The 26,414-nt window shown below is 42.1% G+C and overlaps 2 protein-coding genes across 4 annotated transcripts in view; both read right to left on the reverse strand.

Annotated features, from left to right (window-relative positions):
- The window catches only part of mlf1 (myeloid leukemia factor 1), a 14,576-nt gene extending 14,314 nt beyond the window's left edge, over window positions 1–262 (reverse strand). Inside the window, exon 1 of one of the 2 annotated variants that reach the window (XM_068585317.1) lies at window positions 85–262. In XM_068585317.1, coding sequence (XP_068441418.1) covers window positions 85–131 — 47 coding nt within the window. In that variant the 5' untranslated portion in view covers window positions 132–262. The remainder of the gene's footprint in view (window positions 1–84) is intronic. The other variant, XM_068585318.1, reaches the window with a different exon arrangement.
- Window positions 263–1,234: 972 nt separating this feature from the next.
- Window positions 1,235–26,414, reverse strand: part of rsrc1 (arginine/serine-rich coiled-coil 1) — a 107,660-nt gene continuing 82,480 nt past the window's right edge. For both annotated transcript variants that reach the window (XM_068585361.1, XM_068585362.1), the window contains exons 7-10: window positions 21,098–21,169; window positions 5,554–5,660; window positions 3,325–3,432; window positions 1,235–1,547 (exon numbers count right to left, since the gene is read on the reverse strand). In XM_068585361.1, coding sequence (XP_068441462.1) covers window positions 1,452–1,547; window positions 3,325–3,432; window positions 5,554–5,660; window positions 21,098–21,169 — 383 coding nt within the window. In that variant the 3' untranslated portion in view covers window positions 1,235–1,451. The remainder of the gene's footprint in view (window positions 1,548–3,324; window positions 3,433–5,553; window positions 5,661–21,097; window positions 21,170–26,414) is intronic.

The following is a 26,414-nucleotide window of genomic DNA, read 5'->3' on the forward strand; positions in this document are numbered from 1 at the left end:
GAGAAACTGATTTCTGAGTTGAGAAAACATTGAAAAACAAGAGAATATTATAGATTTAATTCAACAATGTAGCGTGATACTCACGAGAAGAACGGGTCCTCATCAAACTCTCTGCAGTTACTGTTGAACATTTCCACGGATGTTAAGGCTGTGGACAAAAATACGGAATTAAGTTTAAAAAAAATAAAATAATCCGTTCAGCCACAGGTGTCTCCGCCTCGGCAATGTTACCATGGAGGAGGTGGCGTTGTGATGTGGAAGCAAACTCACTGTGACACCAGCCACGTGACGCGAGCTCGGCCGTGTGATTGGCTGGTTATTCAGAGCTTTGAACGGGCGCTCTGCGCGCGCTGCTGCGTGTTGTGTGTGTGTGTGTGGCTGCAAACGTCTCGCAAGCAATTTCTGAAGCCAAACATTTCGTATCTTGCTTCTGCGTATCCATGTCAGCTGAGCCGTTATCGAGCTTACCCTCACAGGGCTGCTAGTGTTACATTTAGAACTACGCTCATGTCAATGGCTTCTCTGGTGAAGGAAAAATCACGAGGCAACACTCTTTTCGGTTTCGTAAGTGATTCTTGGTTTGGTTATTTCAGTCAAGCCACAGTGAGAAGGGCATCCACACACAGTTCACTCTCTGAGCAGAGCTGTATTTGTGTGCTTGCCATTTTGTAAATATTTTTCATTACTACACTGACTATTTAGAGGGTGCTGGAGTGACACACCATGTCCCAGACTCAGTATAGATTTACCATCTGGCTGTTCCACAAATAGGCTAAGTGTGGACTCCACACCACCTTGAATCCCCACAACATTGAGTAAACATAAACCTTTGACTAGTCTATATGTATTAAAGAGGAGAGAAATGTTTAGGGCAGGTGCAAAGACATTTAGGCCAGTCGTCTTTGTGTCAATCCTAATGCAGACCTAAAACATAAGGTGAACTAAGAGTGAGTCAGACTACTTTAAAGTGACTGGATGGCAGGGTGACTCATTTATCTTTATCTATTTGTAGATACTGCTATTTTAATTGAAAAAGTGTCAGAGGCCTTTGGTGAAGAGAATAAACCACTTAAATTTACCCACAAAAGAACAAGACAGTTTTTACTAAAAAAAAACAAAACTTTACTATTAACCTAGTTGATTACAAAAGACACAATCTATCAAATAGTAAAACACAACACCATATGTGACTGTAAGATCTCTCCATCATTAAAAATAATAAAAGGAAGTCAGATTAAGAACAGCAAACATTTTAATTGAATTACATGAATGAAATAATAAGCAAATCAATACCAGAAACTTCACTTGTTCTAGTCATTTTGACACGTTTTTACAAAAGGAGGAGTAATTAATAAACATTGTGATGTCCTAAAACAAGACAGATTGAGACAAAAAATAAAAGCAGCTCAAACGGCTCCGGGAACGTGTCAGCTCTTCTGGTGTCCATCAGGTCACAAGGTCACAGGACTTCCCATGAGCCTCTCCTGCCGCAGCAATATCAACCTGTTGTGCCACAGCTCCTCTGCTTTCTCCTTGTCCATGAACAACTGCAAGGCACAGTGGACGCGTTAGTGAGCGGACAGAGAAATATACGATTAGGCAGTTAAACTGCTGATCGACATCTGGCCTGCATTCAAAACCAGTGTTGCTTTATTTAGTTTAGACTGCATTGTGATAAACATAAAAACAGCTTTGGATGGATAAATCTGAACAAACCAGGAAGACCATAAAAACTTCAAAACATATGGCATGCCATTTATAAAAAAAGTAGTATACTGAAAAAGAACAAAATTAAAATTGCATTTCTGGTATGTGGAGTTACTGTATACAATCTACATCTGAAACCATCACATGTTTTGCATTTTTTGCTTGCAAAGTTACAGTTCAAATATTCAAAAGATCAAATACTGCATTATAAATGTATTATCAAAATAGTTTACCAATATATTTTTACAATGGGTTTAACTAACTTACAGCCAGTTTATACCACGTTAGTTATCTTTGTAGCCCTCTGAAAGCAAACGTGTGTTTTTTTACCCTGCTTGTCTAGAAAAAGTTACACAGAAACATGTAATACACACATTATGCACCCATGCCTAGATCTCATGTACTTTCACATACATTTTCCTGGGTTCATCTACCTTTCCAGGGATAGACACTTCTATACGTTGTACAGATTGAAAAGCCCTTTGAAGCAAAAGTGTGATAGTAATGTATCTTATATTTCATATTAGTCTTCCCCTGTCTACTCACTTAAAAATGCAGAAGAGAAGAAACTTTATTTTAAAAACATCTGTGAGCCCTGCAGCGTGTTGACAGAAGAGGCCTCCACATGTGACTTGTATTCATCGCAGTACATCACCAGCAGCAATGCTATTGATTGTAAGAGGGCTATAAAACTGCTACTGCAAGTGTCTGATGAATGAAGGCATCTGTTTATTAGGAAGTAACATAATGACTATGAGACTGAGAAGCAAGGCACATCTCTGTATCCACAATGTGTGTTTGTGTGAGGGTGAGAGATAATGTTGACATGCTGCTGTCTATGTGTACATATTGTATATCTATGCAATGATGTGTGTCTATTATTATGCAGATTGTAGAGCAGTGGCAGCCACCTCAATCCTTCATTCCTAACCTACGCTTCTTACAGCTGCACTGCATGTTATCTGCGTGTTAGATTCAACACCAGCGAGTTCTTGTCTGTCGGCAGCGCACTGGTGTCATGGTGCTAATGAGGCTGTGTGTGTGGGATGACAGTATCTGGGCTGGGCTAATGGGACTCATCTGTTCTAATTGGAAGCGGAGCTGAAGCTGAGGCCGGGGCCCGCCTGGGGCATATTGCTACCATACATCAGCCTGTCTGAGGGTGTGTGTGTGTGTGTGTATTCCAGCTGGGGGGCAGTGTGTTTGAATGCGTGTGTTTATTTGAGGGGGTTATCTGCATACGTCAGGGCATAACTTAGTTTCCCCCAGTGAAAATAGATGACTGGGAAGCCCCAGGGAGCGTTATTGGAGTTTAAAGTTTTCCTTCTCGTTTTTCATCATTCGTCTTCAGGCAGGGGAGGAGGTGATGTGAGGAGGCTATAATCTACTATACGAGGCACAGTGTCAGAATTTGCAGGAATGGTGTAAATAGTGGTTGTGGTGCTATAGCAGCAGAGGCATTTTTTTTAAAGAGAAAGTTTACAAAGTTCTTCTCATGAAATACGATGAAACCAAAATATATCAAGGAGCAGGATCCACTTTGAAAGTTGCTCATTGGGTGTTAGAAACGTCTGCAGTAAAGCAGACAGTGAAAGGGTTTGCCAGGTGAGCACCTACACTGGCATGGGCGAGCGTGTCACTGTCATTGTAGACGATGGACAAGGGAATAACGACGTCCTCAGAATCTGCGCCGTCCGACTCCTCTTTCACTTCAGCTGGTTCAGTCTGTGTTCACAGAAATACACAAAACACACACAATTAAATTGACCACTTTACATAAGCCACAAGATAAATAAAACACACATGTATAAAGAAACATGATCACGTAGAAGCATATACATTGCAAATGCAACTAATTTTGAAAAAAGAATAATACACAGAATAAAAAATACAGGATAAACATGTACATACAATGGCAACAAGAAAAATGGTTCATGGCTGCAAAATATATTTCAGTGCACAAAAAATACAAATATACTGTCAATATTGGTATATTACATACACAAAAAATAAAATACATGCAACACGACATTTGTCCAGCAGATGGCAGTAAACGCCAGGCTCAAATACATGTCTTGAAAGCAGTGTATGGATGGGAGTCAGCTTTTATTCTGAATCTACTTGTATTTTCTCAATTTTCTAATATATATTCTCTGTAAGTTAGTCTTGATTGTGCTAAACCACCAACACTTAAAATAATCAGCTTGCTTGGTCAGTGGTGTGCCACTTTACATGACAGTTAAAGGACATTTCTCTTCTCTTTTCTTTATAACTAAAAAGGAAGACGAGACACGAGAGCTCTTCGTCCTCCTCATGTTTCCATGTGTAAAGTCCAAGCTGATAGAAGAAAATGTGATATTTAGAAGAGTCTTCCTCCATCCTTTGAGGTATTACTTAAAAATATAATAAGCCCCACATTTGGAAGGATGGCCTGTTCTCTTTGTTGTACTTGATAAAGAAGAAATATCAAAATCAACCATTTGCCAAGTCCACATGTTTCAAACACTCCTAAAACCAGCCCCAGAGCAAATGTTTACCCAGTTGGAGAGATCTCTTTAAAATTCCTTTGGCAGGATACAAAAAGTAAGTCAGATAGAAAACACACTGGCTATTAAGTAAGTTGATGTGCCGCAGTTACAATTTATCGGTAATATTACGCTGAATGTACAGTACATTATTAACAAATGTAGCGTTGATGAAAAATAAATTACAAGGTACGTTCTCCCCATCAGCAGTGACTTAAAAATCATTAATGGTCATAACTCTAGGCTAAATGGTTATCGGTACTAAAACTGGAAAAACATACATCTAAATGAAATACTTTCTAGGCATGTATTCTCTCACACAATATTATTTTCAAATATATGGCAGGTAAATTTAGTAATTGAAGAGACAAAAAAAACAAATATATCTACTTTACGGTAGTCAAAATTGCTTTAAATGTATGGTATATTCTGCCAATACTCTCTTCATTGCAGCCAGAACTGTGATGTAGCTAAAAGACTGAAATCTTCCCAACTAAGGATCAATAGTCTGGATATCTTAAGTATTATTTGACTACTGATGAGGACAACACCCAGGAGATTAATCTAAAAACCAATGAAGAGCCGTTATGAATATGTGAAATTTAAGTTGTATTTCATTAAAGCACTTGAAAAAGCATCTGATCCAAATATAGCCTTCCTTTTTGGTATATGAAGTTGTATTAAAAACTTTAAATAAATTATAAAAACACTCTTTGGCATTATATTTTGTGCAGTGATTTCACTGATCTAACTTTAAACACATGTGAGAACCGACCTAACCTGTGAGTGTGAACAATTAAAGCTCCCCAGCGGGACAGTTGAACCCGGTTAAGTTTCAAACTGTCAGTCCGAGCTGCCGCCACGCTGGTCTTGACCTTTGTCAGACTCAGCAGGATGAGTCCCAAACGTCAGCGCGAGTTCGCTGTCACATGTTGTCGTCTATCTTTTCAAAACAGCCCTGAGCCGCAACAAATCTAATTCCTGCTCCTTCAGAGACGGGGACATTTCAATAATGACTTCTGGGTTTTGTCTGCATCTGCACAACCAGAGGGGGGAGAGAGAGGCAGACAGAGGAAGACAGAGGATCCCTGCTGCCTGCTGCGGCTTTTGTGTGGGTGCCGCCGCTTCGGAGGCGGTGAACAGTGGAGCGTCTGATGAAACCATCTCAGGTCGGAACAAACGGCGCTGAATGAATGTTTGATTTGGTCTGGGCTGTCTCTGGACAGACGGCACAGTGTTGCAGCGAGGGGAATTCAATAAGAGACGGAGTGAAAAGATAGAGAGAGCAGGGGGCAGGGAGAGAAAGAGGGACAGAACGCACCTTTATATCATCCCTGGATGATTTGAAAGCCTGAGGAACAAAGGAATCTTCCTCGATAGCCTCAATGTCCTTTATCCTTCGCACTTGCTCCTCCAGAGAAGTTCCCTCTAAAACACACGTTACACAGAAGAGAGGTTATGAACAAAAATGTGCGCGCACACAAACACACATACACAACGCGCGCGCAGGGTCAGCCATCCCCAGTCATTTTCTGAAAGGCACCAGATTTCATTTGGACTGGGTTTAGTTGATTGTATGTTATCTCTCTGTATAATGCTCTTTGACACATATAATATAAAATATCTTATATTCCCCTATTTTAATCTTGGGCTTCTTTAAAAAAGGACTCTTGCTTAGTCAAGGGCATAGAGTCACTACAAAGGGAAAGTTAGAAAAAAGATAATAACAAGATCATAGCCAGGCAGTGAATTACACTCAGATAATGCATTCTAAAATAATCAGAATATGAACACAAACTCACTGCAATGTAATTTCATTATGGAGACTAAATGTGATTAGGTGTCATACACTTTTCATGTATCAGAAAGTATTTTGCTCTGGCTTGTCCAATCTAACAAAAAGACAGAAAAGGGTTTCCAGTAAATTACTCTTGGATATAAGCATATCAGGATTGTGCATATCAGATAACAAATCACTTCAAGAATCCAAGAGCAGTCTTCATAGCGTAGGAGGGCAAAAATAGGTGTGCCAGGAAAGTTAGCAACAGCAGTCTGAATGCTCCCATTATTCTGCGGCTGTCAATCTCTCCACTGATCAGTCAATATTCATCCCTCTCTCCCACATCCATCCGTCCTCTCCTGCACTCTCCCATCTCTCTAACTGTCAATCCAGCAGACATCCATGTTTCTATGCTCCACTGATGTAGGCTGTGTCATGAAAACAAGTACACAAATGGTAACACACACACAGACACACACAGAACATTGGGATACAATACAACTCCTCCTACATGTAGACGCATGTTTGCAAATTTACATACTTTGCACTCACACTCATGACTGCACGTACATACGACACACGCACACACGCATACGCACACACAGAGAAAGAAAATGAGACAAAGCATGCAATTGGAGCTAATAGCAGGAATTAATTCAATACATTAGCGGCTGCAGAGAGGGTGTCACAACAGATCTTCATGGTCCTGGTGTTTAATGAATAAATGAATATTTGTTCCGGCTTTCACAGCAAAGCATCACATGCTATCTCACACACACACACCAAAGGCACACACAACCTATTATAGTTCATAATAGCACTCAAACAAACTTGAATTTAATTTAAATGCACTGCAGAATTGGACAACTGAGTGACAAGTGGAATTAAGCCATCCTATATGACAGATTATCAGCTTGTCATCCTGAGCTGGGACGTTGCGAGCAGTGACGCAGTGCATGGCGGCTCCAGAAATAGTCACTACCATGACTGGGCTGCTAGATGGAGTCCGAACACTGGCCCAATATCCTCCTGGAGGCTGTGGCCTGTCCTTCACACCACTATCACCACCGCTCACTGCACACAGCTGTATGAGCGTACACGCGGTCGAATGAAAACTGAAACGCTTGTGACTGACCGGCAATTAATTCAGCACAATTTAATTCACTTTTTCAATTACCCCTCCTCCTCTGCTGTCCTTTGAGCATGAATGCCCTACATGAAGAACTACCACACAAACAGGCATAGTGACACACACACACACACACACACACACACACACACACACACACACACACACACACACACACACACACACCTCTCCTTGGCAGACCCGTCTGTTGCTGGGATGTCCGTGTGCACTGCAGGAATCCATTAAGACCTCAGACTTTTTGACAAACACATTATTGGTAGATAAAATGACTTCCATATGCTGTTTGTCAGATGTCAGAGGGAAAAGATATGTATTTCATGAGAAAATCAAAAATAATGGACTTTGAGTGCGGCCTAGCGAGCTTCGAGGCAGACAAAAATCAATACTCGAGCTGGGCGAGCGCACTCCGCAGCTCAGAGAGGTCAAAGTTGATATTTAATATTGACACATTATCCGGCAAATTAATTTAACAGACCAACTCAATTGTCACTGCATTAGGAACCCATCCCTGTCAGTGATGAGAGGAGGATGAAGTGAAAGCTGGGAGAGAGAAAACAGACACAATGAAATGTTATGTACTGCTTTAAATGAGGTTATTATCTCTCTGAAATGCATCACAATCATTACTGTAAACCAGGAAATGGAATCAAACTCAATCAATAAACTTTTAGTTTAGTTTCTGAAGATGAGATGGATAGTGACTGAGCAATGTTTGTTAACATGTATATTGCATGGTCTCGCATGTCCACATGTGTGTGAGTGTATAAAAGAGTCAGAAACCTCACTTGCTGTCTCATTAATGAAATTAGTTGGACAGACAGCAGTGCTGATGAGTGGCTCAGAATCAATAGGCTATTGTTCTCTTTAAATAGCTGTTTGTCCACTTCATTGATTAAGACCAGAGGACGAGGAGAGAAAATCAAACCAGCCAATGAAAACAGCTCATCTCCTTCAGCCTTGAAGATGTGTGTCATGCAGCAGATGCACTTCCCCACCAGAAGAGGGAGCTGTTCAACAACACATGTCTCCATATAAGCAGAAAGCCTTCGGTTGTGGCAGCGTTGTCTTTGTAAACTTGACTTTGGGCTACAGTTTGTCAATCAAGAGCAGCCGAGCTGAATATATTGCTGCTGCTGATTAATTCCAGTAATTGAGTGCAGTAGCATGCCAGCTAAATTACCGCAGCACTTGTTGTGTGGAGAAAAATAAATAAGGAGAACTGCTTGTTTTATTGAGGTCAGGCAAATTGTGGCAAATCTTTTACTGTGTTTTGTAATTATATCGCAAAAAGAGAACATTTAATGAATGTATGAAAAATAAAGAAACAGCAAAATGTGCTGTATTTATGATGTATTATGCAGTATTTATGATGGTAAGTGCAAGAAATATATTTGTGACAGGTTGTCAAATATATTTGTGACAGAAAAATAGTGGGTAAGTTTAATCAAATAATATATTATTACTCAATTTGTCAAAGAAAGAGATGTCAAATTCACAAAGTTTTTGGTTTTAAATGAATTTGTTGTATACATATTTAATTGCCTTCTCGATGCGTGTCACTGAGCATCACATCACTGACACACAGTATAGTGCAAACCAACAATTATATTAACTCCAGTTCTTAAAATACATGAGGATAAACATTTATCTAACTTTTGTAATCTGTGCCCGGCTTTCTCTCACACACACACACACACACACACACACACACACACACACACACACACACACACACACACACACACACACACACACACACACACATACCCCTACCTCTGTTGGTTTCAATGTGCCCCCCTCCTCTGCTCCAGCTCTCTCCCTGCACCGCGGTTAAAATGTGTAATTCAATGCTCAATTTAGGCCTGTCTCAGTGGAGATTTTTTTGCCTGCTAATTGATAGAAATTAAGCCATTAATCAAGCCAGTAGCCATCATTCAACCCAGGGAAGATGAATACAAACTTTCATAATAACCACCTTCCCCATTTTAGCCCTCATTAGCATTAATTTTTAATGTAATTATGCTATTCTTTTACACTGAGCTCATAAATTACTGCTCTTTTGTTGCTGGCTGGCCTTGTAAAATCCAAAGTAATGCTTTGTAGTCTGATCTTTAAGGCAATTACTGGCTTCTTCACTCTTTTATCTCCCTGCATTTCCAATAACCTGCTCTCTAATGATTTATCTCCGCTGTACCCCCCCTCCAATCCTCTTTCCCGCTCTCTCTCTACACCAGCGGCCAACTGCCCCGCTGCCAGCCTCCGCCTCCAATCCCCCATCCGCCCACATTCTCCCCATCTCTTTACAGCAGCCCCAGATACATCAGGGATGCACACAAACACATGCACGCTTGCCTCAACCAAGTTAACTATATTAACACACTCACGCGGTGTATGAGTGTATTCAATGTCTGTCTATGTGTGTGCGCGCAGTAACTTTGTTTACTATCTCCTTTAGTCATTTTCCAGCTTGCCCTTCATTAGTGAATATCCAGCTCCAGCAATGGCGACAACACCAGGGGAATGCCAAGGTAAGAGACTGGTGCTCCATCTCACTCTATTTCTCTCTCTTGGCTGGTCTCCTGTGGGTCTTACCTGTAGGCTAGCTGCTCTTGTTTATGTAACCCCTGAGCTGGGTAAACACACACATATACACGCATGCACGCACACAGGCACACACTCGCAGAGCTTGGCATCAAACAGCTGAGTTAAGCTTAGCAGGGCTGCGTGCTAGGGGCGATGGAGGGGCTCCGGTCTGGCCCTGTTCTCAGCAGCAGCATCCTGGCTTCATCAAAGTCTTTACCATACGATTCTCCAGGCCCAAACAACAGGCTGCTCCAAAGCATGCCTGAGAATTGGACTGAACAACAACGGAAAATATGAAACAATAGGTTACTTATTAAAACCCGACTGATGGGGTTTCATTATCACCACCGATTGTTTCACAAATGCAGATTTCCATTACATCGTCACTAGAGCAAATATATAAAGACACCTAATGTGTCTGATTGGAGTTTACGAATGTTGCTGTAAATGAGATGATTGGCTGATATGACTTAAAAGTTTAAGTTTATCCTACTTGGGTCCAGAGCCATCGAGTCAGACCTCTACTTCCACACAGAAAGCCAGACAGACAACTTGCGTTATGGAAAAGCTGTCTGTTGCGGGCCTTGGTTAGGTAATACTTTTAGACTGTATTGATTAGGGGCCGCTGACAGGTTCTGATGTTAGCCCTGGAAATGCATCAAGTGGCTAATGAGAAGCTATTAGTCAAATTGATTTGCTGATTTCAATTGATATCTAGCAGGCCAAAGCTGCACGTCAATATTTGCATAACTGATATCCTGCAGCTTTAGGCATTAAAAAAATGAGACCTCCATGAGTAAGTGAGACAGAGAACAATGAGAGAAAGAGAGACATACATTCAAAGACATAAAGAGAGGAAATGTAGATAATGAGAGCAGATAAACAGATCAGCAGCCCAGAGGTAGGACGAGGAGAAACAACTGAACCATCAAAACAATCCAAATGTCAAAAATAGCTCGACATCACTCCTCTGCACAGATCTTTGGGCTTACTGTAAGGTAGCAAACCACCAATGGTGCTCTTGCAACAATGACAAGATGTGACGCTGATGCCTGTCTGACGCCTGTGGCTGTCGGGGTCAACGGGTCACGCAAAAACGAAGGGAAATTCTGACAGGCTGAGCCAGATGTCCTGAGCGTGTCCCCAAGGAGTGTGCTTATATGTATGTATGTGTTTGTAAGTGTGTGTGCGAGCGGGGAGATGTCCAATGACAGACCAGGTGGCTAAGTCTAATGCGCGTTCCCACGAGACCACACAAGCACATAATACGCACAGTCACTCATACATTACCTCCACCCCCCACCTCAAAAAAAAAAAAGCCACATGTCTAACAACAATGCAGCTTCTACCACCAATACATACGCTGACCAAGTGATCCCCTGCGGTGGTCACCTTGTTATCATAGTGTCAACCGGTCTCTGTGGAGTTTGCCGTCCTGTCGCCTCCTGTCACGGCCATCAGGGGCCTGTCACACATCACTAATGCTCAGTTGTCTCCCTTTAACCTCTTATATTGATAGCCAGGTCGAAAACTTCTCTGGAACTTCTGCAGAATATCACATTTAATCACAATTCTTTGGATAATGTAACCTTGAGCATTAGTTGAACTTCGCAGATAGAGGCGTGTGATATGTTTATGTTATATCTTATGTGATATCTATTTGGCGTCAGGAAATGAAGAGCAGCTGGTGACTGGGTGTCACACACGCGCACTCTTCTAGTGTCTCCGAGTGATAGTGATCTCCCACTCTCCAGTCAATAAAGGTCTGAATGATGAATTAAAGACCCAAACAACCTGCTAATGACAGGATGACATGGCAGCCACGCGCTGTGCTCGACTATCTTCTTCCACATCTTTGCTTATTCCCCCCATCTCACCCGTTCTCTCTCTTCCGTCATTTAACCCCTTTCTACTCCTCTATCCTCTCAACTTCCTCTCCTCGACTGACCCCAGTTCAACTACTGTACAGTATATTCTCCCCATCTGCACACACAAATCCTGCTGCTACAATTAACTACATGTGTTTAGACTCCTATCTGTGTCTGTTATGAAATCATTGGGATAGATTCGTCCCGGTCTATCCTTTCATACCTCTATTTGTCATGAACAGTATGTAAAGGCTGAGACTGTATTTAGACGCCATGATGATATATGTAAGAGCTTGATTCTGCCATCAAAACTGCATTTATTCATCGAAAGATTTGTTACAGTACTTGTTTGTTCATATAAGTGTCACGTTATGATCAAAGTTATGTCTGAGGTTATTATGAGACATTTTTCTGGAAAATGGGACAAATCATGCTACATTTCGAGTTTTCATTACGGCTAAAAACAAAAAGAGTTGCGCACAGTATTTACTCGTAATTGGCTCAGCGGGAAAATTTACCATTCATCAAGGATGACATGTTTATTGTTGCGTTGTTGACATTATACCTATCACTATCATGGGTATAAATAATACACTCTTTTCCAAAATCAAGCGTTTACCTTTTGGAAAACGAGTACAAACAAAGCTTAAAAGCATCTACTGTATATTTACTGCAAATAAGTCAGCTATTTATCTGAAATCCTAGCTAAGACCTGGCTGCTCCTGCAGACCTAACTGCACGGCGCTAACTGCAAACATAGTGGGCTAACCAAAACCAGGTGGATGTGTTTCCCTCGCTGTGTGACTGTGTGTGTGTGTGTCTGTGTGTGTGTGTGTGTGAGGGGGAGAAAGAGCGTTATGAGTGTTCGCCGATGTCCTGTGTCTGGGCAGCATCACAGAATCTCATTAAATAGTGAAGCTTTCACAGGCTGAGTGGTGAGATCTTCAAGATCACAGCCACTTTCTCTGTCGACAGGCTCAAAAGGGGACTGCTGGCATTCTTAGCATTTTGTATTCAATTTAGTTTCCTTATATTCTATCAAATTCTTCCCAGAGTAAAGTTGTTGTCATTTCAGAACTCATATTTAAGATGGTGTCAGCACGCTGCAAGAGCCACACATCTCACGGTCAATTTTCAACTGGTTTATTAAACACTTACACACAGCGAAAACCGACAGACAGCCTCCATATATTGTAAAAAAAAAGAAAAGAAAAAAAGGAGAGGCTTTAAAAGAAAATGGAGAAGTGTGGTAATAAAAACACACTCAACAGACCATAGATGAAGGAACAAGTACCTGAAACTCATCTCTCCCCCTCCCGACTGTACAGTAACCTGTAGTACAATAACAGCTTGTCTGTCTGTGAGACTCAAGGAGCTTTTTATTAAGTGCAGTACTGTTTTAGTGTGATTAAAATAGGGATTCCTTCACTGCCCTTTACCAGAAATAACAAGCAATTGACTGCATTAACTTGATGTTAAACCAGGCGTGTGCGCGTATGGGGAAAAGTGCAGCGGTCTCCATTTTTCGATCCCGGGCTGGTCAGCAGCTCTTTTATGCACAACTCTAAGATTAGAGAAACACCAAGCAGCTAATTACTTAATTGAAGCAAGGTCTTTAAAATGAAAATGATGTAATCTGAATCCAGGAAACAAGCTCGATTTTCACGTACGCTAATACATGAACGCCAACACACAAACAGACACACACACACACACACACACACCCAACCCCGCCCCCACCTTCCCCAGTGACCTACAGTCTTCTTGACGTGGAGCCATCAAGCAACCGACTCTTTCCCCTTCGTCGGGGTGTAATTGATTCTCCCTTTCACTCTGCTGGCTCCTGACAGCGTGTGTGAAGGTGTGTGTGTTGGCGAGAGAGGAACAGGGACAGCGCGTGTCCCGTTTGTGTGGTCTGCTACAAACTATATTAGTAAAGGTCATGGCTCTGTTGAGTGGATGTGTGTCTGAGTAGTAATTAATTAGGCAAATGCCCCCCACCACCTCCTCATCTGACCTCAGTTGTACGTAGACTAATAACCTTGGTACTGTGTAATACATTACACTCTTTTTTTCCGTTGCATTCGGCCTCTTTGGAGGAAATCATGCAAAAATAACAAAATAAGAGTGACATCATCATTTGCATGTAAATCTAAATCATCCTTCATGGCCGAAATTACGGGACAGAAATGCACAAGTGGGTGTATGACTATAATGTCCAGTGAGTCCTGATATGTTTGATTTCTGTCAGATGTACTGGTGTGATAGAATCGGGGTTGTATCTTACTGCACACGCGATTATGTGTGGGCACACAAACAAAATAGTGTCCTGCTCCATGCAGTGACCCTTCCCCAAAACATTCTCCCACTGCCTCCCTGCCACACACTCACCACCAAATGTCACCAACTGCCCTCAAAATAGTGGTTTGAATCAAGAACAACACAAACGATGCTGAGGCGCTGTGAGCTTTAGTTGGGGATGAAGACAGTTTTATAATGATGGAGGTAGATAGTTGTAAATGCTGCTCCAATAAGGGAAGTGGCAAAGGACCACCAGTCCTGAATAAATGGGTTAAACACGATTTCAACACATGCACAGTACATGTGTGAATTTAAAATAGTTATGCTTGCTCATCTTTGCTTGTATGTATGTTTTTCTACTCATTTCAAACAATACACTCTAGTAAATGTAAGTGAAATGTTGGCAGTTGTATGCTGTGCAATTAACTTATTTCCACGTGTGACCATGTAAACTTTCTAGTAAAATAAGTGCAATACCTTCACTTCATGTCACAGTGTTGTGACACCAAAGCCTACAAAAGATACAAACACATAGACACACACACCTCATTTCAAGCATACCAATAACACACTCGTCACACACACCACATTTGAAAAAAGCCACACAAGAACATATCACTGCCCCCCTAACACACACACACACACACACACACACACACACACACACACACACACACACACACACACACACACACACACACACACACACACACACACTCAGAGTGACCTCTGATGTCTAATGACAAACCTTGTGGGGGCCACCACATGGCCAGAGCCACCCATGATGCCAGCACTTTGACCTGCAGCAGTCTGCGGGTGTGTCTAATCACAGCAGTCTGACCACCCGGTTAGACTGCACCAAGTACACTTCTGCTGCGTCTGATCATGTCCAGACATGAGTGTTAGTGTGTTTGCCAGTCACTTTCACATACTGGGAATGTTCTCAGTTAGAGCGGTAAACTACTACTCTACCTTTAATCTTTTAATTGTAAAGCTGGGTTACTTAGGTTGAAGCAGTGACACGGATGGGCTACATTCACTGCGTGTAACATTTTCAAAACTTTTTAGGAAATGTTGAAGTAAAATTCCGTAAAATTACATTTTAACTATTAATTGCCAAACAATATTTGCAAATATGTTTTTGTTGCTACATAGAGCACTTGCAAAACATTTATTTTATTTTCTAAACATTCGATGAAGACAAATTTGCACATTCAATATGTAGTTTAAAACCAGTTTGCTTGACAGTATCCTTAACCTAAATAGGATGGACTTAAAAATAAATCACCCTGTTGACTCAAGCGAGGTTGCTGAACACCAGGTCTACTGGTAGCAGGTTAATTGATTAGGGTGACCCAAGAAACGATTACCAATCATGGGGGGTAAAAGGTTGCTGTCAATCATCCGTCCACTCGACCTGAATGAACATAGGTTGGAAGATTGCATGGTCAATCTCTGTGTAATCTCGGCTATGGTAGAGATAGCTAGGCGGCTATCGGGTCAAACATGTCGTTCCATAGATATCCTTATAGAAATGATTATGCTATAGGCTCCGTTGCGGCAGAAGTGACAGCCACACCGGGCAGCATCAGCATCCCATTACCCCGGGACAACAAAGGGGTCACGTGAGGTTAGAGGAATTCGGCATGCGCCTCCAGCAGCGCTTAGGACAGGAGGTCACCTAATCACCTTGCCGAGCCATCTCCGAGGGAGGAAAGGAGAAGCGAGAGGTGGGGGGGAAATCAACTTTAAATCTGCAGTGATGAAAAATCAATAAAGCAGTAATTGCTTGGCTTATCACTGTGCAATGAAACAAATTGGGAGGGGAAGGAAGGCAAGGAGAAGGCTGGGTCCATACGGCACGCCAGGGTTTTTTGGCTTCAGAGTGTGAGCTGAGCATCGGACCAAAGAGGGAGAGAGAGGAAAGAGAAGAGGTGGGGGGAGGAGAGAGAGAGAAGAGAGAGAGGAGAGGAGTTTGGGCTTCAGTGGGCCAAGGCAAGGAAAAAAGGTCTCCTCGTGATAATTAAATCTTCTCACACTGATTTTCTGCCAAATTTATTTCCCCAGAGACCATAACTCTGATTCAGTGCTTACAAGCCTTGCATAACTAATCATTTCAACGTGGGGGCAACCACAAACCTGAATGAATTGGGAGGAGAGAGGAGAAAATAAAAAAGAGTGATGGCTAAACCCAATGTGAGGCACTATTCATCTCTAAATCAATCATTATTCAGGCAGGACAAAAATCAGAAATAAGTGTGGAGTGTTCTTCTGTAAGATTCTGTTTGAAACAGACCTTTAAAGTAAAGGTGTAATTGATTGTCAATGTGCTCTCTTTTTACACTTTCTCTGCAGAGCTATACGAGCAGAAAACATCCTTTAATTCCTGGAACAAATAGAAACAATAAAGCCAATGAAGTGTCGGTTCAATATTCCTCTGACTGTTCCTGGCATGATTGTGTTGAACATAATAACACAACAAATAAGGCCATTTATCTGAAGTAACGACAGGAGATGAGGCTAACTCCACTAATCAATACCAAATCAATACAAACCAGATTTTCTTACATCAAAATCACTGAGACAGATCTTTCTTCAGCACAGAGTGCACAAGAGCAATACAGTACCTCCCTGGAGCCTGGGGGTAGATCATATAGCCGGGGAAAAAAATACAGCTTTGAAAAAAAAAAAAAAAAAAAAAAGTATAACGCTCTGCCCTGAGAGCGGATGCTGGGAACTATAATTATAGCTTACTATAATTCAGACACACTCCTTATTAAATCCTCATGTTTTAGTTAATGTGATGAGATCATGGACACCAGATCAGTCGTGTTTACCAGTGGATGAATTTCACCGCTTGTCCTTCAAGTGGCAGCCTGAGCAGCGCCGATGCTGCTCGCCGAGGTAGCGTGGCACGCCACACCGTGGCCCCGGTAATTAAAACATTTAAAGCAGAGCCAGCCCCCCTGTGCTCCCAGGGTGTGATATGGGGGTCACGCGCCTGTAGATTCTAATTTGCGCACCATTTGTATTCATGACAGGCACGTGCTAAATATTTAACAGCAGCCCGGCAGGAGTTTTGTATTGTTAGGCTTTCCAGGTCAAATAATTTGATTTCAAGGCAGATTACATTAAGCGTCAATGTCCAAGCCACTACTCTCACTTGCCTCTCATTTCCTGTCTTTTATTACAGCCGAGATAGGCCAGAACTGAAGGGATATGGCTTTGGATAATAGAAGAGCTTGTTATCCGCGGATTAGTTATTATTTTCAATTAGAAAAAGGATCACATCGTTTATTATGGACACACACACCCACAACGGTAAATGCAGACACTTGTATGCAGAGCGGAAATTTTAGCTGACTGACAAATTGTTTAGTGGAGCTTGAAATCACACCTAACAAGAGAATTATCATTTCAAACAAATGACGGTGTGGGCACATGCACCCTTAATGATATTTCATTTGTATTGATTTAACGGAGGCATCCTACGGTCGGTAAGGATGTGTATTCTCTCTTTTTCCGTATGTTGAACAAGAGGAGCGAGAAACCAAATCCAGACATTTTCTGTTTCAGCTGAGGCCCTGTGGTGATTGACAACAGGGCTAGTTAAACGGTGATGAGGCGTTAATGGATGCTAGGTCGAGGAAGTGGAGGGGGTGGGGGGTATCTGCGGCTGAATATTTAATGGTCATATAATTCCTGAACACAGACACACACAGACAGGTACACACCCAACCTGTGACCTGTCCTACACACCACGTAATTAGGGAAACAGTCCTTTCGTTTAACTGCCAAAAGAGCACACGGTAGGTATATATCCCCCTAATGATATGGGTTAAAGAGCTATTATACGTCTCATTAAAATATATGATCTCCCAATCTGGTGGTGGTTTGAGGTAATGGGGAAAGTGCAGCATAAGGTCTAAAATACCATCTGCAGGCGAAAGGCAAGTGTCCAATCCATATCTACATAATTCTGTGCGTTGGAGTGTGGCAGCACAAATGAAAAGACGTTTCTGTCAGTGCCTCGTAAATGACACATCAATGAGTGAGGGGATGAACTAGGGTTATCAAGCATTTAACACCAATTTTCATGTCAACTGGTTAATGTGTCTTTAACACTGATGGGCATTAAGAAAATACATTTCAAGAAAAGCAGGAGGAATTAACACGAGATCTTCATAAATCCTTAAATACACACAACCGACCCCTTACACCTGACTCTGTTATTGAGTGATTGTTAGTGAGGAGAGGCGTAAGGCAGACATATATCTTAATCATCGTATTTTAAATTCTCTCTCTCAATTTGTGGCCATCAAACTTCATCATTCCCAGTTGGGTGTGAGCAACATCTCGTAATCTTTGAACTGGCATGCATCTGAGAAAGGAGCCACACAATAAATTAAACAAACAATAAGAAACACCACTTGGGCTGAACAACATGATGTAAAATCTATAACAAAATAAATTATCTTTACATTCTGAACAATAATGTCACCATGTCTGTCCCAGTTTCGCAGCTAGAGCATCACTTTTGGTTTGCATTGTTAGCACTGTTAGCACATTAGCTGTGAGCCGCCGGCTTGTTGTTGAGAGGCAATATGAATGTTTCCCAATCTCGTATCGTGCACCTTTAATAACAACAAATGCAACGTTGTTTCTAAATGGTTAGATGATTCATTAATTTGTGAATCAATACAAAATGAATTAATCACGTATCATATTTGTTGTTTTTTGTTTATGTAACAAAACTAAACATTCACTGGCGCCAGCATCATTGCAAATGTGAGGATTTGAATTTAACACATGGCGGACCACAATAAAGGGAATGGAGGACTACATTTAGATCTGTTTGGTTCACATCCACTGCAGTACCACCACACACAGTAACTCCGGATATATGTTGCCTTCAGTTAAGTGCCAGGAGTCAGTACAGTCCACACAAACAGACTGTTAAGCTGGCAGTCAGTCCATCTTATTATAGCTGGACACACTATGTTAGCTAAAAGCCTCCTGGGCACACAAACAACATCTCTCAGCTTTAATAGCCTAAACAAGGCATGCTACTAACAAAGGCACCATCCTCCCCTCTCATTCTCACACCCTTTCATATCACTTGTTTCCTTTTTCAACCACTAGCATCATCTGGCTGCCCTTAACCAGGGAGCCAAACACTCTTTTTAAGTGGAAACTACTTTGTTAACTGATGACCACAGGGTCAGTTATTGATCCTCTCCTTTCTCTCTCTCTCTCAGTAAACCCTGCTGATAAAACCCACTATTCTCGCAGGGCTGTGCAGTATGCAGCCACAGTTCGCTACAATAATAGATTGCATATCATAGCATTCACATGAATCAGATCTTGGTGGTTCGATTATGGCTAAACTAACTCAAACACACTGACAGTCAAGGACGTGAATCTATTTATGAACGAGGAGTGTAGGTGGTAGTGTGCTTCACTTCTCCCCTCCATTCTCTTGAAAGCGTTTTCTCATTTCAGTTGACTTAGCGGTTCAAGTGTAAACTTTCTAGTTGTGTTGACCTCTAAAAGGTCCTGCGGGGAATACGGAGACCCCTGGTGATCTGCTGTTTAGCAGCAGCAGTGGCCCTCCTCCTCCATTTCAGTTGTGCTTGGAGGAAGGGCAGAAGAGGATGGAGCGAGTCCACTCTGCTCATGTCTATGTGTGTAGACGTGGTGTTCATGTATTTGTGACCGTGCCAGTGGCTTCTCCTGCTTTCGAGGTAAGGGCAAGTCATCAGGGCCACTTTACAGAGCCGCTCTGATCTCATTTCACATGTCCCCATGCAGGGAAAGGAATAAGATGATCGTCCTCGAAGGCAGCGCCTGCACAGCATGCTGTACTACACCGCTCCACTACACAATCAAGCACAACACCTTATTTCACGCAGAACGAACAGTTGGAGTGAGGGAGCTTTGAGCAAAAGAGCAAGCTGAAACCAAAAAAGAGGCAACAGTGCATTGTAAACTCAGCCTAACAAGACTATTTGATTGGGAGACTTGCTCTCTTGCCCCAAGCGAGGCAAGTCACTACTTTGTCAATACTTTGCACTCTAAGCAGAGAGAAGCAGGAGCATGGAAGGAGTTAAGAAAGACACAGAAGGGGGCAGGGAAAATAGTATGTTAGACAGAATGTAGGAGGAGAAAACAGACAGACAAAGCAATAAGACCAAGACAATTAAATAGTATAAATGTGAGAATGGTGGAGAGGCTAGAGAAAGGGAGGAGAAAAAAAACAGCGATATAGATAGGAGGGAATAAATTCTTCCCAGAACTGGGGGACCAAAGCAAGAGTGCAAGGCTAATTAGTTTCTAATGGCTGGACTTTCATTTGTCTAAAAGGTCAGCTAACCTTAAAGGTCACGCTGCCATCCCTGCTCGATGCACACACTAAAATACACAAAGAGAGTGGAGAGAGAATCTAGTGATATAAAAACTCCCACAGTAGAACAAATTATGCCACGCACGCACGCACGCACGCACGCACGCACGCACGCACGCACGCACGCACGCACGCACGCACGCACGCACGCACTCACACACACACACACACACACAATAACAGCAAATTTGAAATCCTCATATATGTCAAGCTTCTGAAGGCTTCTATGACTGCGAGCTATAAGATTGTGCATAGATATGATAATCTTTGTGTGTATGTGTGTGTCTGCATGTTCTATATGTTGGCAGGAGGGTAAAATATACTGTCTGTAAAGCTCTGCACAGTTCTGCCTATGCATCTTTATGTGGATTACGGCTTGGTTAATAAAAGCTAAGGAGTGTAATCAGCGTCCCGAGGTCAATGTTTTATTATATGTGAATCAAGAAGGACGATTTCTGGTGTACAGATCACTTACGATCATCTATTATTGTAAACATATTAGACGTGTTTCAGTCAGTAAAAATCATTAACATTGCGGAGAGAGCATGGACTACAAAAATTCTGCAATACCTGACACAAGAAGCAGCAGCAGAGAAAGGGTTTTCTGAAACCGGTATACACGGTTGCTGTGAACTCACGTTCCCATTCATGGTACGGGAACTTTTCTAGGCTTGTGTGGATTATGGCACATAACGAGTTTGCTTTTTGTTTTTTGGAAAACATTTTCCAGTTTTGTTAAGACAGGTTTTGCAATGGATGTTTTGTTGCCTAAAAACTCACCGTCCTCTAGCTTCTTCCGAGCCTCCTCCTCTCTCTTGGCTACTTTGGCCTTCAGGACCTCATCCGTTTTCGCTAAAAAAGAAAAACAGCAGCGTTAGGAGAGCAGCAAAACTTTAGGAACATCATAATAGTTTTATTATGGTGGAAAACAATTTAACGGTTTTAGATATATTTATTGAGCTATTGAGAAAAAGCATTATTAATTATGATACAGTACATGATGACATATCTGTACTGAAAATAAAATAAAAACAAATACATAGAATTAATGTATTTAAATTTGATCTTCCCATTTACAAAAAAACATATTTGTATGCATAAAGCACAAATGCTATTTCTGTGGGGAATACTGTGCTTTGATACTCATCACAATGCAGAAAAAAACAAACGTACAAATCAGCAAAAACATGAATCATGCGTTCCACTCCTCTCCCTACCAGACAGCACCCTTCTCTGCTTTCCCTTCATACCCCTGTGAAAGTCAGCGAGTCTTCCTGAGAGGTGTTTATCGTCTCGGCATAATGAAAAGCTTAAGAGAAAGTGAGGCTGCGGGAGTAAACACTCGTCAGGGCATTTTAAGCATCTCTCATCGTGAGCCGTGTAGTCTCGGCTCCCTTTTCCTCCGCCTTTCCCCCTGAATAATCAAGATGTTAAGCCACATTAAAAAATATAATGCTGTGTATGGCAGGACTATCAATACTGCCTCTAAATTAATTACATTTCCGTTGCGCCGCATCATTTATTTTGCAGCGTTAAGGCCTCGGCGGAGCCATTCGCCTTTATTGCTATCTCACTTGGTTGATGAGTGAGCTATGTAAAATTGAGTCTCCAATATCATTACACTTAATGAGTTTAAACTTTGAGAGAGAAAAAAAGAAACAGACACAGAAGAAGAGAGCGAGAAGAAGGGGGAGGAAGAGAATGAGAACACTGCACTGTTTTGGGGAAGTTAATACAATATCAGAGTGGGTGTACGTGTTTGTGAGCGCTTACAGAATGTTTGTGTTAGGGCACAGCTGTGGGTGTCCCAATGTGCTTTATTGCACCACTTGAGAGGACTGCATGTGTGTTTTGTGTAAACTCCTGGTTGTATGTCTGATTGTGTGTTAGACTTTTCACTGCAAGCAAATATGTTACATTCAAATACACCACATACATCATCTGTGTGTGTGTGTGTGTGTGTGTATGCAGGAGGCCATGGGTTGTGCTCGTCTCTCTGCGACTGCTGTGCTGTTTTTGTTCAGTAATTGGCGTAGACAAAGAACCGTCACGCTGCTGTTACGGCTGGTTAAGTCTGGAGGTTACGCAGATTTACTAACAATGACTCTACATGGATGGCTGAACCTTCCTCTACCTCCCTCATCTGTGTGTGTGTGTGTGTGTGTGTGTGTGTGTGTGTGTGTGTGTATGTGTGTGTGTGTAGCAGCATGTCTAACCAAATAAGCACTAATCAATTGATCAATCTCTTGGTTAACAATACCATAATGTAGTAAGTTTGTGTGTTTGTACCAAAAACCATAAACTACATCATGCATCATCCCTGCATCTCTTTGCAACTACATTCATGACTTTTCTTGTTTGTATGCACAGATGTGGAAGTTTGTGTCTACACCTGTGTGTGTGTGTGTGTGTTTGTGTGAGTGAGTGAACTCCTCTCTGTGATCTCCAGCTCTCTCTTTGCTAGGGGCTACCGAGAGGCAGGTAGGAGACGAAGCGGTATTGGTGGTGAAACGAAGCTAGGAGGGAGATGGGGGAGAAAGAGGAGGGAAAAAAGGGAAAGGCAGATAGATGGGGGCCACGTATGAAAAAAGGAACAACTGACAGCAAGTGAAACAGAAAAAAATAGCAGAAATAAGAGAAAAAAGCCTTGCCTGCCATGCACACAAACAACAGGAGTGATTTGTCGCCTCTTTTTGTTTGCATGTTTATCCTCCACCTCTATCACTCTATCCCTCCCCCAACAGGTTCTCTTATCCTCTCACTCTCTCTTCTCTCCTTCTGTTTTGCCCTCTCCCACCCATCCCCGTTTTTTTATGCTTTCTCTTCCTTCTCTTGCTCATCTCTCTCGTACACTGTGCCTGGGGGCGATAGCAGCAAATCAAACTGTTTATCCATCTCTCATCAGTGCGCTGCCTCACGGGGTTCCTGCCCCCTCAAAACAATGAAAGTAGGCCTGAGCACTGAGCCAGGGATACGATTTAATTACATCAATAAAGAGCTCTGCTTTAAAAAAAGATAAACTACAAAACAACACATTACAGCAACACACTTTGCTACACTATCATGAATAGCCTGTTAACATCACAGTTGCATGTAAAAAGAATTAAAATTCACACCTGTGCCCATCTAGAAATAAAGGCATATCTGTGTGAAGAGGCCGCTTAGTGGAAGTATATTTCTTGGCAACTTAGTGGCTCCAGTTCATTGTCGGATAATTCTGTGATGGACTTTTATTAAAGCGGGTAATAAACGGCAGGGTGTTAGGGAGAGGAGAGGCCTTTCACTTCATTTACACTTCGTTCAGTCTTGGCTGCAGGGGCGGAGGGAAAGAGGAGGAATGGCAGCAGGAAGCGGTGGCGAGCGTCAGTAAAATTGCATTGTGATTATGAGTGTAATTGCAGCTCAGGGGCCCAGGGGCCATGTAGCTCTGATGGCGCTAGTAGATGTTGTATGCACAGCAACAGAGAGGAAGAAAGTGAAAAAGAGGAAGAGTGGGAGTGAGAGGCAGGTTGCCAGAATGTTTGCATTTTTTTCTTGACAGAATCTCCTCTTTTCCCTTCCCTTCTTTTTTTCCTTTCTTCTTCTTCTCCTCCTCCTCCTCCTCCTACTACCTTTGTCATCCTTTACTTTTCTCCTATTCTCCTCTCTCCTCCTCTCTCTGCTTTCTGTCCTCCTCCCTTGGCAGGATTAGCTGGGTCTCGTTAGAGGGGAAATGTAATAATGCTCCCACCAGGTGGAATCGGGCCCGCTCCATTATCAGCCGGGAGATGGATGGGCCATGTAGGGCCGGCGGGGGCCACGCGCGCACGCAATTTAGATTCAATAAACTGGCAAAGCAAGACCCCCAATCTGATTTATCTCTTACACGCCGCCAATGCTTGCTGCTACGATGCTGATTCCCTATTACCACTCAGAGAAGGACTATTCATTGGATGTAAGGCACGGTAGTAAGAGAGGCTTGTCGGCCCCCTGGGACGGCAGCAAAACAGATACAGCAGTGGGTTAATACGTTTACACACAGATAAGCAATTAAATCTAAGGCTGAGGTGAGTTATAGAGTTATTAAGGAGGGATTGGAGGAGGAGAAGGGAGAGATAGGGGGTGAGAAAAAGAAGGAGGAGATGTTTTTCAGTAGTGTGGTAGCTTGGGCCTTAGGCCCGGTACAGTAAGTATTAGAAGTGAGAAAGGCTACCATATTATAGAGTTCATGAGGTGAGAGAACAACAGAAGAGCCGAAGTCTGCCCACGTTTTTCAATAAACTCAATACAACACTTACAAACTAGCAATACTGAAGAGAGAGGTCAGAACAACAGTTATCCACTTAGTCTGTGAGCATTTATGCGAGTTTATGAGTGAGTGTATCTATGCAAGTGCACGTCTTCGTGTCTAAATGTAAGCTGGTATGTGTTGGCGTAATGGGCATATTCATATCCACTGTGGAGCGTGTGAGCGCTGCAGTGATGTTAGCCTTGTTGGTAGTGGTGGGTGTCATTCCAGTACAGCCGCCAATCAAAGCAAATCTGAATGTCAGCGGGAGAGGAGGTGTGATAAATCAGCCTCACACCCAACGACAAACAGAATATTAGAGGCAGCGCAGCGGCATTGGAAAAATGTCCCTTCCAATCAGCCGAGCACTTTACAGTGAAGCTCAACAGACGGTCCTCCGACCAACACTGAATAACAGGGAGACAGATAAGACAATGAATAAATAAATAAGACACAGACAGGTGGGAAGACAGACAGACAGACAGACCAACGGACCTGGAGGCACACTAAGGAATAGCGGCCCTGACAGGCAGAAAGCTACATAAGAACACAATGGGGCAGAGAGGACAGACACTAACTGATAACAGGCCTGACGGGTATGAGGATAAAACAGGCAGATAGGTGGGAAGACAGAGAAAGTTGTTGGACAGACAAACTGACTACCAGTCATGCTACATGGTATATTGCTGCAGCAACCAATGTCGCACAAAGCAACAGTCCCTTTGTGAAGGAATACAATTCAATAAAGAGGAAGTCAAACATGTACATCTGTTAATAACACAAGAAATCATGGGTAAAGTCATCACCATTCAATGTCATAAACACATATTTTGGATGCTTTGGCTGGTGCCGCATGGTACGAAGATGGCTTAGAATGCCACAAAATCAAACAAAATATTGGGAAAAAGACCTGATACTGCTTCAGGTTGTTATAAATGAGGAATTTCAAAGAAGGACTCAAACCTTCACCAACGTGAGGCATACAACATCATCACATCGCTTTTTCTCTTTTTCAAAGGTTGCTAAGCTAAACTTTACATTTAGTGGATTAAAGATAATTAATTGATCAGGTAACCGAACAACAACCGCAGTTTCTATAAAACTAGCCTAATCAGAGATATCCCAATGTGATTTCTTTTCAAATATCATTTGGTTTTAGAGGACAAGACGATAGGACAGAAGCACAGCTGCTCCACCAAGAAGAAGGAAGAAGATTCAAGTTTTGTTTTCAGCTGTCAGAGCCGTAAAAAAGATCAGGGATGATACATCATTTATCAAGTTTGAATTAAGACTGTAGGAAGGTAAGAGTTACTACTTTACAGTGTGTATACAGTATGTATACTATTCACACAGAAATAGAGAGGTATTATTTTTGCTTTTCACCAACAAAGCTGGGATTGCATTATGAGTACTGAGTGAGATTAGGTCAGGTCAGTAAATATGACACTGAGATGGGGGACAAAGTTTAGCTAAACTGGCATTGCATGTGTTGTAATGGTACTTTACCAATAAATGAGTTAATTGCCAATAATTACCACTGTATCATTATGAACAGATAAGTGTTCCTCGTCTGACCAGACCAGGATATCTTAAGATGGATACAGTACCTGCTCAAAAAGCTTCAGCTTCGTCAGTTGAAAAAAAGAAGCACCACCACTCGAAGCCACCACTAGGTGGCAGAGCACACAGACAACACAAGCGGGAGGCTCCAGTCAGACCTAGATTTTATGTGTGTGCTTAAATACAGGTGCCTGTTTGTTAGTACTGAATCTTCTTTCAAAACCAGCTCATCCAGACCGTGTAGTTGTAAAGTATAACTTGACACGGTAC

This window comes from Clinocottus analis, unplaced genomic scaffold (genome assembly GCF_023055335.1).
Source record: "Clinocottus analis isolate CAN_PGR_092001 unplaced genomic scaffold, fCliAna1.0.p SCAF_2, whole genome shotgun sequence".
Classification (NCBI taxonomy): Eukaryota; Metazoa; Chordata; class Actinopteri; order Perciformes; family Cottidae; genus Clinocottus; species Clinocottus analis.